This window comes from Acipenser ruthenus, chromosome 3 (assembly GCF_902713425.1).
Source record: "Acipenser ruthenus chromosome 3, fAciRut3.2 maternal haplotype, whole genome shotgun sequence".
NCBI lineage: Eukaryota > Metazoa > Chordata > Actinopteri > Acipenseriformes > Acipenseridae > Acipenser > Acipenser ruthenus.
In genome coordinates, this window is record NC_081191.1 from 41,629,747 (window position 1) to 41,645,131 (window position 15,385).

Genomic DNA, 15,385 nt, shown 5'->3' on the forward strand with positions numbered 1-15,385 from the left:
TTTTTCTTGTTTTAGGCTCAATATAAACAAAACATTCCCTCAGCTCACGAGCACTGGCATGCTGCCCATCCTGTACAGCCTGCTCAGCAGCTTCACCTCGCATACCCTGTGGGTGGAAGGTAAGCGCTAAAAGGATGTTACTACAGCACAGATGTGTCAAAGAAACATTTCTCATTCCAGCAAAAACACAGTACTGTTACCAAAGATTGTTTTGACATGGAAGTGACTTTGACCGATCTGCCTTTGTGCGGTTTTATTGATACAAAATCTCTCTTCTGACTAACAATCCACACTCGATAGCACACAAGCCAATGCTGCTAAATGTCTTCTATTTAACAATGGCATTCAAACACTCCTATTTATAGCATGCCTTGAATATTAACAGCAATCTGGATTCTGGGGGTTGTGATATGAATACACTTGTAATCTGATTCAGATGAGGTTGGTGATGGTACATTTGGGTGGTATTTCTGTTCAGCTGACGGCTTGTTTTTGTTTCTTGTTATCTCATTCTTTACGGCTTGCCAAATCCCTGACATTGTATACAAAAGAACTGCTCACCCTTGCTTTAGGCTACTGATGGTATTTGTCCGGATGCGTTAGTTCTGCCCAGCATGCGTTTGTTAAATTTGAACCCTTGACACCGGCACTGTCAACCGGAGTCGAAGCAGGCACCTGAACAGAGCTCTGTAATACAGAGCAGGTCTGGTGTTTAATAAACACAAATGTGTGTGTGCGGCTTTTTGGGAAGGAATCGGGTTTACTGTGTTTTTCATTGGTGTGTGTTCTTGATTTTGCATGTTCATCAAGCTACGCCTGACTTTTACAATCTTCCACTGCGCACCTTTTGTTCATATGCAAACATTGGAATAATCCTGGCAATATATGGAATACGATGGAACTTGCCTGTCTCTCTCCCACAAATCCTCCTTTTTCTATCTTCATTCACTGCATGCCTTTCTGGTCATCCAAAACCCTTGCACTAAGATCATTGCATTAGCCCATCTCACTAACCACTGACTGTGCACACGGTACAGGAAACCCACCCCTGATGACTGGACTGCGAGAAAGCTGTCCAACAGCAGAGATGAGAACTACAGCTATGTCCAGGAGCAGAATAGGAAGAATTCGGGAGGGGCACCAAGCAAGATGCAGCATGACAATCTCATGACTACACTGTAAACCGCATGGACAATGCCAACCACCTGCTGTGTGCATGCAACTCAGCCCACACCATTCTACATTATGCAATTTTTCTTTTTGTTTGGAAAGGAGGGGAAGGGGGAACTTGAAGATGAAATGCAAGATGGACTGGCTTCACATAGTATCCCAGTGTGTTCATTTTTGTTGTATTTACAATATTAAATAGATCTCGTCAGTATTTTTATAGGGGAAAAAAAAAATTATATTAATGATTTAATGTTGTATTGTAGATGTTATATAGTGTATGAACGTGAATTGGTGCAGGCTACATCATTCAATTACCTGATGCTTTACATCAATATGATTTAAGAGGTGCCACTGGTTCAGCTCACACAAGTTCTCTGTTATTAGGAGAGCGAGAATTGCACTCTCCACGGTGTGTTGTGCCTTTGTTCCTAACCTATGTATGTCTTAATTGGAAATATTGTGTATTCTCAAAATATGCAATTTGTTTTTGCACAAAATGTAATTAACATAAACAGTATGCAGCTTTCAAACCCTGTAGACTGGTGGTGTTCCCAAACCAGTATAGAGAAATGTCCTTACTTTTTGTTCAGATAACTGATTTTGTACCTGCAATGAGTTATATACTGCTACACGTATAATCAAATCTGCAGTGCCCATACAGGTTTCTGTAAAACGGACTATGTGGTTTTCTTACTTTTACTTTCTTGGTTGTAGAAGATTGGGATTCTTTTAAAGGACATTCGGTTTAAGTTAAGTGTTACGTGCCTTCATGAAGCATGCTTTATTTCAGGGTTATACTGTATGTTTTGTAGAAGAAGAAAAGTAAAAATATTGAATTCCTCTCCATTTGTACCTTTTAGTATCTGTGTAAGATGTGTATTGCGTTGAGGAGTTGTAGTGTATCGAATTGTTTGGTATCTTCTGTCAGTAGTGACAATTCTTTAATTTGCTCTTGTGTCTTGTCGAATGAGCCTTGATAGATCATTTGTTTATGCCGTTTTGCACCCCTTTTGTGGGTAAAATAAAATGAATGTATCTATATTTTAAACTTGAGGAAAATTTGATTCTTAATGGAAGTCTACTACAGTAAAAAAAAAAAAAAAAAAAAAAAAATTAAAGACATCGAGCAGATATTGATCTGTACACTCTGGATTTGGTTTATTTGTCTCATTTAACAATTGTTGTCCTCTCAAACTTCATTCCATCCATCTTTTTATTGTGCATTGCAAACACGAATGGAGTCATAGCTGCTCAGAATCCTGTATTTCTTTTACTGTGTAGGGTAGTGCTGGGATGGAGCCCGGCCCGCTCAACAGTACAAATGCTGCATAACTTGTCCCACGATTGTATTATCATTATTATTACAAAATGAAGTATAGCTGGTGTGGTGTCCATTTGAAGCTTAATGATCTGCACTGTATTGCCTGCTTAGTCAGCTTTGCTTTCACATGCTTTTAGGATTAAATGTATCGTCATTACTAATAGACAGCTGACCATATATTTATATTTGTCTGTTACCGGTAACTGAAGTGCCTTTAGAAATCAGACATAAACTGTGTGTCAGACTAATTAATTACAAATTAATATTTTAAAATGTGTGTATGATTTAGATATGCGCTTAAGCCCTTAGTGGCTATGCTTAAAAAAAAAAAAAAAAAAAAAAAAAAAACTTGAAATGACATTTCTTCAACAGAGTTTTAGATGAAAAGTGGTGCGTATACTGTCTGGTTGCTTAATTAGGACTTGTCTACCCGATTTGGTATCGCCCTGGTAGGGCGTGTTCTCCTGGTATACCATGGGGCCCTTGATTACTCTGGATGACTGCCTTAAGCATCATTGCAGTTCAAGTCAACCCAACAATTCTGTACGTGTACCCTGGTGGGGATGGTTACTTTCAAGACGATAATGCACCCATTCACCCTACTGTAATTGTACACAAACGGTTTGAATCATGTTGAGGAGTTCCTAATGCAGTTACTCAAATGTTATGTCAATGGGCTGCAGCAGATATGTTAGTGCTGAAAGATAACAGTTATGGCTGTTAAAGAGTTCATAATTGATAAAATAACATTTATCTATAATAAAAAAAAAATATTAAAAAAAATGTTGGGATGGGTTTGGTGCTTTTACAACAGGGATTGCCGTGATACAAACTTGACTTACAGCTTGGACCAATTGAAAACAAAATTGATACTTTTTTTTAATAGGTTTCATCCAGTTCTTTTTTCACCTTTGAAACTCACCGACTGTGTAATACCATGTTATTGGAGAGCTGATGGTGTGCCAGTAATAGTTTGGCTCAGTCACTTGTTTATGTTAACACACTTCATTGCTGAGAAGGGACTGCTTTCTGTTCCTCCTAATAAATTCCAAACTAATGCATAGTTAAGTAATAAAGATGTGGGTTACTTGTTCTTCAACTGGCCATCTGACTAAAGAGTGAGACGAGAAAAACTTGAAATGATCTGTCAACATTATGTTAAAAGACCATTTCTAGCACTTAAAAAAAAATACAATGACGATGTGCAAAGACAGTGTGTGATTGATGTGCGATTGTGAAAATGCATGTAGGCAAGTAATCATTCTGTTCATTCAACGGCCACAAAATGCGAGGGGGCACTTTGAAAATGTATGATTTTCTTTCATTTTTTTTTTATTCTTTCCATTATGCTGCTTCCTAACATGATTGTTGGCTGTTCATCTTCTTGTGTGCATCTTAAAAACCACAGAGTGAAATCTCACAAGAAAGCTCTGCGTTAGAGATTAGGCTAAGAAGACAGCTTTGTTCATTGTGGTCAACACGACTCGCTGCTTGTTAAGTCCTTATTACTCTCCAATATGTAGAGGGAGATGAGTAACCCCTGTGCTCGACTGACTCAAGGTTAGCAAGCTGCCAGCAGAGAGAACTGAGCATTTGCCGTTGGATTTCAGCAGGGTCATAATGCTAAACCTCTTCTAATGGCTGGAGATTGTTCTCTGGGCCCATGGGATGTTCTTCTGCAGCCTCTCTGGAGATTATTCTCTGTCCTTTTTGAAATACATTTACAAAAATGTACCCCATAAGAATCACGGCTGTGTAAATTCTCTTTACTAATTTCAAAATTTCCATTAACAACGTATACAAACAAATAGTGCTTCCACAGTTTCGTAATGTATAACTTATAAGAAAGTAGATTTGATCAGCTTTATGCCCCCGTTGGGATAAGCCACCTCTCAGATTGATTTGACCAAAGTGTGTCCGATAATTAAACATGATACCTGAAGCTCCCTATTGTCAACCCCTGGCCTTGTGGGATCGGAAATCAGTTTGACCCAACGTAGTCTTAGTTCTGCTGCACATATAATTTCTTACATATCCTGTCAGCTTTTCATCGGTCAGATTTTGGCTACAGTCACATTAATAAATGTTTGTTTTTGAATGCTGGTCGAATACTCTGTTACCTTCTGAGACAGAGTGATGTATTCCCTGATGCTGACTGAGCTGTGGTGCAGTGTGATTTGTATAAAACTGGTTTAAACACTTCCAACACAATAACCAGGTGGTTATTCATCATTGGATGAGATTTCTTGGCAGTTGTCGTGGTTTTGTGTCTGTGTTATTCAGAAGAGGAACACCTGTCCTCTCAAGTTACCCGAAGGAACCATCACTTTTGGGAAGTTGTTTTGTGCTACACTGTGAAACATTTTATGTTGCTCTCAATAATAGGAATAGAAGCATTCCTGTCATGACTAACGGATAGGGTGTGCTGCAACTTGCTGTGAATGCTGACATGCACAGTACTGTACTACATTCATCCGACTTTGTAACGTACTACATGGTCTGTGTAGTATGGTTAGCTTATAACACATCAGAAACTACATTTTTGATGTATTATTGATTAGGTAGGAGTTATACTTTCGTACAGCAGATTACTATTTATTAGCACTAATATGCATCAGACAACCATGGAACCAGGCCATTTGAAGATAATATTATTAATAATAGTATAATAATCTGAACAGCAATAAAGCTAAATACATGGCACTGTAGGAATAAAATGTACTGTAGAATGGCATGATATTATAATGTGGAGCTCAGTTCTAATCAAAAGTGAACACTGACAGAAAAAAACTTCATGTGCAAAATAATGATGATTATTTTGTGTGGGCCCTAAAAAGAGATCCAAAATCACAAAGTTATCTATAATTTTCAAAGCTCAAGGTTGTAAACCACTAATGTTATAATGTAAGTGAAAGCAAATGTAAAATATAAATATGACTTTAAATACTAAAGTGGACTTTTTGTAGCATTTGTATGACCTTTTACACAACAGGTTTAAATCTATTAAACAATTACTGAGGTTATAGCCTTAGGGATATCTAAACAAGGGCACTTAATTTTCCTAAAGCTAGTACAACCAATACATTTTTTGGATTTTGCTGCAGTGTATTCCTGTAATAAATCTTTGTCCAGTTGATCAGAGAAACAAAATAGTTTCCACCTGCATTAAGGAATTGATCTGACCAACCTGTACTTTTACCAGATTAAGCGATCTATGGAATTCATTAAAAATCTCCCTGGATTACATCAACCACTTATTTTTAGGGCTAATCCTGGGATTCTTCAGTGCAGTAGAATGCTCTAATAAAATCCACCTGTGGATGGGTATAGGTTGATAAAATCTATCCCTAACAGTATGTCTATCTTTTTTGTTATAATTTGTTATGTACTTGAAGCTGTTGAGGGAATCTGTAAACGCTGGACACATTTTGAGGTATTGCTGCTGCACCTTCCCCTTTCAGTTTAATCTGTCAAAGTGTTGCCTGATAACAAATAAATTGGATTAAGCTACTTGACTGGGATTGTTACAGATCGTTGCCGTTTTTACTTCAGAAGAGGGCCAGCTAGTGCTCTGATCCACTTTTTTTTTGCTCCAGCCTCGCTTTTTTTTAATCTGGTCAGATGACTGAGGCCGAACATCAGATCTGGTAACCGATAGAAGAGCAAGGCTGTATTCAGAAGAACTATTCTAGATAAAGTAACTGCTTTCAGCTGCCATCAGCCTGACAATTTAATTATGGAGAAGTGATGAAAATCCCCTCACTGACATATGGGTTGGATCCCATCGCGGTGTTAAGAGAGACAGGGAGAGAAGGCTGTGTTATTTCACTGTGACCTTTACCTCATCTGGAATAATTAGCTTTTTTTTTCTTCTTGCCATAAACTCTTGATCTCAATGAGTATACTTTTTAAAAACAATTTCAGCAACATTATTGGGAGTGTTTCTGGGGATATTAATACGTACACTGTACATTTACAGTAACTAATACATCTGTCGTATATACATTATGTATAACATACACACAGAAGATTCAGGACGTTGTCTGCACTTGCCTGCTCTATTTTCATTACTGTTTTGACTTAACATGCTCAGGTATATACAGCTTTACACAACATGAGTGGTGATGCCTTTTTTGTGCTAAATTATGTTCGTTTTCTACAGAAAAGATATTAAGTACTAACATGTTGCTATTGGTAACCATTATAATCAACCTCTATTAACCTTCTCCAATCTATTTTTTTACTTTTTTCTTTAAACAGTATCACATCTCATAATACTAACCATCATAATGTAACCATTTCCTCACGGGTAGAAATACCACAGCTGTCGCAATGCATTATTGCAGACCAACTGGAATGCTACAAGGCTCAGCAAAGGCCGCCTTGAGTGTTACCATGAGGAACCCAGTGCAAGCAGATAGGACTATAACATTAAGGGAGGACTCACCTCTATGTTTATGCCGTAAGGGTCGAGCTTGAGGCCCAGGGTTTTGTGGATGCACAACATTCAGCCGATAGAACCACGTAAAAGTATGGGGAGTAGCCCACACTGCTGCATCACAAATGTCCCTGACGGATGCGCCCTGGAATAAAACCCACGAAGCTGCCATGCCTCTGGTCAAATGGGCCATGAGCTTCTCTGGAGGGGGCAAGTTGGCTTGTTCATATGCAGTCTTAACAGTATCTGTAGTCCATCTTGATAGCCTCTGTTTAGACAGAGCTTTCCCGTGGGACAGTCCCATAACAGATAAAAAAAACTGCTCAAACTGCCTACAACTTTGAGTTCTGTCCACATAATAAGCTAGTGCCCGCACCGGGCAAAGCGTATGGAGCTGTCGCTCTCTATCACTGGAAAAGAGGTGGATGAAAAGCCTCAAGCTCCACCGTCTGGTTCATTTGGAATGCAGACATGGTTTTTGACAAAAAAGCAGAATTAGTGCGAAATGTGACTTTTGCCCTGGCCTCTGCAAAAATTAAGTAGGCTTTTGCAATTGAAAAAGCTTGCATCTCACCCACCTGCTTAGCGGATGTAATCACAAACAAGGAAACCACTTTCATAGATAAATGCTTCAGCTCCGTTGAATGCAAGGGCTCAAAGGGAGGCTTCATAAGTGCTTCAAGCACCACATTAAGCCTCCAGCAAGGGACAATGTCCTTCATAGGCAGCTGAAGCCACCGAGCTGCTTTCAAAATTTCCCTGCCAGGAAATGTGCTTCTTGGGAGACTGAATCAATTTTAATATGACAAGCCGAAATGGCTGCCAAATAGACCTTCAATATAGAGGGGGATTTCCCGTCATCAAATTAGTCCTGTAAAAATTACAGTATATCTGGGGACAGGTTGTAGGGTCAAACCCCTTAGGCAGGCACCACATTTGAAAAATGCCCCACTTGTACCCATACTGGGAATGCGTGGATTGCGCTCTGGCATTCTGTAAGGTGTCAATGACCCTATTAGATAACCCCAGATGGCTCAAATGGTGCCTTTCAGGGGCCAGACACAGACATGCAGGCTCGATGGGTCGGGATGCCACAATGTCTCCCGTGCCTGACTGAGCAGGTCATGGTGTTTCGGCAAGTTCCACGGCTGGCCTTTAGGAGCTGTATCAGGGTTGAAAACTACAGTCTCCTGGGCCAATAAGGGGCTACTAATAGTAACCTGGCTCCGTCCTGCCTGATCTTTACCAGGCACAGCGGGAGCATGGCGAGTGGTGGAAAAGCATACAGAAGCTGCCTCGGCCACTGGTGTGACAAGGCATCTATTGTCCAGTTTGTCACCCCGGGCAGATGTACTGCCCGCAGTGAGAGGAGGTTATGGTTACTCACTGGAGACTGGGGGACCTGAAGCCACCCTGGTGTTTAGGTAAGCTACCACCGTAGTGTTGTGTGTCTATCAAGATAACGCCCGCAGACAGTGCTGAGACACTGTCAGCAGACGGCCGTGGTTCAATGCGGGCTAAAAATCCCTGCTGTTGAACCAGCCTTGGAGAGGGTGTATGTGAAGAAGACAAAAAGGAAGGGTCTGGGAAGCTGCTGCCATTAAGCCAAGGGTCCACTGAAATGTCACTATTGTGAGCTGAAAAAGCTTCAGAGAAGCGACTATTCTCTGCACTCTGTCTTCTGACAGAGTGGAGAGCATGGTCCTGTAATCCAGACACAATCCTAAATAGGAGGCTGTCTGTGAAGGTGTGAGCTAGCTCTTTGCATAGTTCACTGACAGACCTAACTGGAACAGATGATCTGTGATGAGTTCCATGTGAGCCCCTGCCTGCGCTGGAGATTGAGCACAAATGAGCCAATCATCCAGGTAATTGAGCGCTCTGATGCCCCTGAGTCTCAATGGGGCCAGAATAGCCTCCATGCACTTTGCAAAGGCACAGGGGACTAAAAAGAGACTGAATGGCAAAACCTGAAACTTGTATGCTGTCCCTCGGAAAGCAAACCTGAGGTAACTCCTGTGCCCTGATTTTATGGGGATGTGAAAATAAGCATCTTTTAAGCCCACCGTAGTGAAGCAGTCGCCCGGCCTTATTTCAACAGCTGCTGCACATTTAACATTTTGAACCTTCGTCGACGCAGATATGGATTGACCTGTCTGAGGTCGAGGATTCGTCTGAGGCCACCATCCTGTTTGGGCACCAGGAATTACCTGGAGTAAAACCCTTCTTCCAAGTGAACTGGGATGAACTGTGCAAATTGCCTGCTTCTGCATCAGGGCTGTCACTTCCTGAGACAACACCAATGCAAACAACCGTCAGCTGTAATTGCTATAAAAGTATAGCATATATTACTATATAACAAGATCCACTGATAGATCAGGGATGGTACTGACTAGACTAGAATGCTTAAACAACACCCACACTGTATTGTAGTACAATGTACGGTACCCATAGTGTCAATGGTATGGTACGGTGCGGGGCACAATGCACGGTAGACACTGCGCGGTGCACGGGGCACGTTACTTCCATTACGATATGATGTACGGTACACATGGTACTGTGCAATCGGTACGGTGCAACGGACAAGTATGGTACAGTATATTGCACAGTGCGTGGTACACACGGTATGATGCAATAGTACAGTATGGTATGGTGTACGTTACGGTACAATATGGTGTACAGTACAGTGCACGGTACACTACCATTGCACTAACCTTGTTCACTTAGGAACAGTGGTAGATCACTGACCTACAGTTACTGAGGAAGCAATATGCAGGGATGCCCACCTGAATAGCTTCTGGCTTAACACAACACAGCCCTAAGACTGGAGGAAGCCTTCTGTCAAGCCCTGACAGCCTTCACAATGGCACTGCAAGCAGATACCAGAGCGGCAACGAAACACTGCGGGAAGGACTGCAAGCAGTCAGACCCGAAGCAACTGCTAGTGAATCAGCAAAGGTAACCTTGTTTGTTGTACAAAGTACCGGTGGGAACGGAAGCAGGTCTGGGACCTACAGTTACCACAGGAGCGAAATAGGGATGCCCACCTAGAACGCTTTATGCCTAACAGCTTGAAACCCGAGGAAAGCCTACTGCTAGAGTCCTAACAGTCTTCACACTAATTCTGCAAGCAGATCTTAATGTGGCAACGAGACACTGGGAAAAACTGCAAGCTGATTGACCCAGGGCAAGCGTCTCGGTCTAACGCAGGGCAGCAGAGTCCAACAGCTGCGTTAGTATTTCTGTAGAAAAAGGCAGAAACTACAAGAGAGAGAACAATTTTTTTCTCACACAAAACAGTAACCAAACAATCACCATTATTTCAATATATTTTTATAACAAAAAACATTTTTTTTATTTTATGCTTCGACCGAAGCTAGCAGCTTACAGCACCAGTAGCCGATTTAAGGTGTTCGATCCTGGGGAAGGGGCAGCGGAGCTGCCGGCTTCGCACGGGGCACAAGGCTTCTGAGGGACTAACGAAACAACCACATCTGAGTGCACAATCGTGAAGTAAATTTTACTAAAACATGTGAAAACAATCACAATAAGTGTTAAAACACAAGCGAAAAGTAAGATATAACACTTTGTGTCACTTATTTGTTCATAGATCTCTCTCTCAGGCGGTGAAAGGAAAAATGATGACGATACTTGTGTCAGTGGTCATTTATGTCCTTGGGGCAGGCACGACTACGTCACAAGCACTACGTGCAGCTTTGGAATATCTATTCAGGTTAGACAGTATCAAAGGATTAATACCCATGAGGTAATGGTTACATTTCGTATTTGATACGCAACTGTTCAGTACAATATTAATTCTCTGCTTTAGAGAGACCCAGGATGGGATGACAGGTCAGGGTTGAGGTGCGCTCTCTGTCTTGCAGAGCTGTGAGAGGAAGCTCTTGTGGTGCCTGACTGTAGCCATCATCCATCTCCTTTTCACAAGCATTAAAATGAATAAATATGTGGTAGGGCAGTGTTGCGGTCAAGGCAGGCCAGCAGCAGGAATAGTGGACGACTGCAGTTTCACACACTTATTAAATATGAAAAAACTAAAGATTTAAATGAACACTTTTTTGCCAGATAATAACTCATAATAACAGCTTTGATGACCTATAGATCAAGCCTCTTGTTAACAGCTTCTGACATCTTAACAGAACATAGAACAGTTCCCTTTCAAGTACAAAATGTAACCATTACCGTATGGGTGTTTACCTCCTGAAACTTTAGTCCTGTCCCATCCTGTACTGTCAAAAATGTTCCTGTCCCATCCCATCCCATCCCATGAAAGTCATCATTTCCAATCCTGTCCCATCCGGTCCTGTCCAAATTTTTCCAGTCCCGTCCCATCCCGTAACCTGTTTTTTTTTTGTTTTGTTTTTATTTAATTCTTGTCCCATCCTGTCCTGTCAAAAAAATCCCATCCCATCCCATCCCACCCCATAATAAACAGAGATCAACTGTTATTTGGAGGTATAGATATTTTCGTATTCATGTATAAAATTATGGTTTATACGGTTTTGCATTAAACACTACCGGTATACTACTAGTAATTTTTTTGTTTTTTCAGAAAAAAATACAGTGCAAGCACAGGGTCTTTATAAGCACAATGTGCAATATAATGATGTAATATATAAATTCAGTAATATAAAAACAACTGTTTAGAGTTTTGTGCGGCAGTTTCAGTTTCTAAATCGGTTACTAAGCAACCCGGCTCAGAGATTTTAGTATGTCTATGCCACAATAAACTCAGTGAAATACAGTACTGTATTACAAACTATTAATTCATTAAAAAAAAAAAAACAACAAAAAAACATGGTATTGAAATAGTATTTCATAAACGTTCAGGGAGTATCCATCATGTATTTATTTATTAAAAATTGTAGTATTATACTTACTGCTTCAACATAGCGCCGAAGCAGTACCTCCAGAAAATAGTAGCTGCTATGGCCAAAATCGTAGCCATTGGCATCTCTGTATTATGATTAGGGGTAATATTCATAAAAACTGAAAATGTACAAATCCTTAATATACTGTAGATATGTATATATAGAGAGATATGTTAAATACATGCCAGTAGCAATCCACAGCGTTCGGTTATTCTTCTAGTATCAATAATTCATGTATCAATATTGTTAACTAAGGGACTGACATAACTATACAATTATGGGTAATATGCCTGTCCTGAGAGGTTTATTTTTTTTATTTCCTGGTCTTGCCCGTTCCCGTGAGCTTCACTCCTGTACCGTCCCATCCCACAAAATTTAACACAATTTTTTTCCCGTACCGCGAGAATCCTGTGGGTCCCATGGGAGTCTCATCTTCATGTCACGCTCTACTGTCTAGTTGGCTTAAGAGATTCATCCACTACTACCCCCAAGTCCTTTTCGTACATAGCTTCCTCTATTTCATTACTATTGATGTTGTACTTGCCTCTAATGTTTTTGTGCCCTATGTGCAAGACTTTACATTTATTCACAATAAATTTAATCTGCCTTGTGTCAGCCCAAGCTTGAATCTTGTCTAAATCTCTTTGTATTATTAGTTGCTGATTGGGAGTTGGCTACCCCTCCCAGTTTTGTGTCTTCTGCAAATTTGCATAGTTTACTGATTGTGTTGGTCCAAGTCATTTATATAGATTAAGAATGGACCCAATATTGATCCCTGTGGTACCCCACTTCTTACATTACTCCAGTTTGATGCCTGGCCTCTAATTATAACTCTCTGCTACCTATCTTGTAACCAGTTATGAATCCATGCTGCTACTTTATCATTTATTCCTACGTATTTAATCTTTAGGTATAGTCTTTCATGTGTTACTTTGTAAAATGCTTTTCGAAAATAATGTAGATTATGTCATACACCCTATCCTTGTCCACTCTAGTAGTCACCTCCTGAAAGAAATCTAGTCTACCATTCCTAAAGCCATGTTGGCTGTCTCCTGTAATGTTGTTACTATATAAATATTCCTCCATTTTGGTCCTTAATATAGTTTCCATGATTTTACATATGATTGATGTTAAACTTTTTAAATATGAAATAGGAACAACATTGCCAATTTTCCAGTCCAATGGGATGGCTCCTTTATTTATAGATTTGTTGAATGATTGGTTTAAAAATCTGTTCTCTAGTTTCCCTGAGGACTCCTGGACAGATTCCATCAGGCCCTGGGGATTTGTTTATTTTAACTGCTGCTACTTAGTATAGCCACCATATCCACTACAGCAGCCTCCTGTTGAGCTGCAAATATTCGTCCTCAGCCACCAGAAGGGGGTTTTCTTTCAAATCTATAAATGAATTGAATGTTGACAGATAAGAATGCAGGAATTGAATGACAGCAAAACTGCACTTACAAATTTACTATAATAGAATACAGAAATTAGATGTATGGTCACTTACCTATTCTCATTCCTGAAGATTCAAGTGATTGATGCCAGTGTGGATCTGCTAAGATTATGCTGGACCCTCTGCCCAGCTTCTCTCATCATAAGTCCATGATTTATCACATGGTCAACTATTCTTGCCTGTATCTCATTTGAGAGCTTCCAAGTGCGCCCTCCCCTTTGGTGTCTAATCCTACTGCCACGCATACAGACACCCCTTCCTCTTAGGGCTCCAGGTTGTCGTCCTTGTCTCTCACATCCTCCCTCTCTGACCTGCTCCATTTCTCACCAACAACTGAATTCACCTTTGGCCTCTTTTATTCATGATTAAGGTCTGATGGGTGATTGAACAATTGAGCAATTTGCATTTGCACATGTGAGGTATAGATTAATGCAATTGGAATTGATTGCTTTCTGCTGCAATCAAACGCTTTGATTTTGATTAACAAGACTCATTCAAATGCATTTTGTGTCAAATGTTGAGACTTGTATTTAGTGTTTTGCAAAAACGTGTTTAAGATTTGCATTTTGTGTGACAAGAACCATAAATGACTTAAAGTAATGCAGTTCTGGTTGCGTAGGTTTTGGTACTGATGTATTTGAACACAGTTTCATTAACATAGATTTCGGCTTGCTATATTAAAATTGATTCAGTCTCCCCATGAGCTCATTTCCTGACAGGGTAATTTTTAAAAGGAGCTTGGCGGCTGCGGCCAGCTATGAAGGGCATTGTCCCTCGTTGGAGGCTTAATGTGGTGCTTGAAGCACTTATGAAGTGTAATGGATGTTTCCTTCATTTAGTTATCTTAATTGGAACTTGTAGTCCAATTATTGCCTCCAAATGGAAATAATCACAATAGGAATATACACACAATGGATTCTATAGAGTAATATCCATTGAGTTCAGATCCATCAATCCTTTTTTTTTTTTTTTAAATAAAAATTTAGTAGTCACCCATTGATTTTACCCTGTTTTTCTCCCAATTTGAAATTGCCAATTTTATTTAGGCTCAGCTCACCGCTATCACCCCCGCGCTGACTCAGGAGTGACGAAAATGAACAAATGCTGTCCTCCGAAGTGTGTGCCGTCAGCCGACCGCTTCTTTTCATTCTGTAGGCCTGCCATGCAGGCAACACAGAGCTACAGCGTTGGAGGACAACGCAGCTCTGGGCAGCTTACAGACAAGCCCTCAGGCGCCCAGCCAGTTTACAGGGGTCGCTGGTGTGCTGTGAGCCGAGGACACCCTTCTTCGTGACAACAAGGGAAGTGCTGGTGTCCGGGTTTGATCCTGGCCTGCGGCTACAGCTCCAGATTGTGTTAGTAGTCTTAAATAACAAACAAACAGTTTTTACTAGACAAACAAACAAACACAACACTCACGTTTTTATCACAAGGTTTTCCTTCTAGGTTGTTCTAACCATTTACAAAAGAACAGATCACTTTTACTACGTCCCCAATTTATACCCTCCCTCATAACCCCTTGGTTAACGAACCATCCACTCCTCCAATCCACGCCGTTTCCCGTCCGGGTCATTGAGTTCGGGTACCGTAGCTCCGCCCATTTTCTAGATGTCTGACTTCCACCTAACCCTGGGAATAAATATGTCATGCCATTTAGTCCAGGGTACTCTGTACCCTTTACACAGCGCCCTCACAGGTCAGGAGGGAGATCTAACTCCAAGAATCATTCAATCTCTGTCACAGGTACATACTAACCATTTGAGTGTTTGTAGTAAAATAACTGTATAAAACACTTATATGACTGTTGTCCAATATCTGTAACATCTCTGGCATTGACTGTTATGAAAGTGTACTGTCCATTTTATCCACTAGATGTCGCTGTTGCCCATTAACCCTTAACATGCCAGTCCTTTCAAATTCCTGGTTCCAGGAAGTCTCTTTCCCGTATAATAAATTAAGTCCCTTTGAAGCTTGGAGAGAGTGACATTTTCTTGTGGTCTGGCAGATAAGAGTTTTGATCTGCAGTGCCTATAGTAAGTATTCACCCCCCCCCCCTTGGACGTTTTCACAGTTTGTTGTGTTATAACCTGAAATCTTGATTCATTTAAATG

At 40.6% G+C, this 15,385-nt stretch overlaps 1 protein-coding gene across 5 annotated transcripts in view; it reads left to right on the top strand.

The window, feature by feature from the left end:
- LOC117394422 (band 4.1-like protein 4B) overlaps positions 1-15,385 on the top strand; it is a 189,765-nt gene that overhangs the window by 99,207 nt on the left and 75,173 nt on the right. For all 5 annotated transcript variants that reach the window (XM_059012940.1, XM_059012939.1, XM_059012941.1 and 2 more), the window contains exon 15: positions 16-119. In XM_059012940.1, coding sequence (XP_058868923.1) covers positions 16-119 — 104 coding nt within the window. The remainder of the gene's footprint in view (positions 1-15; positions 120-15,385) is intronic.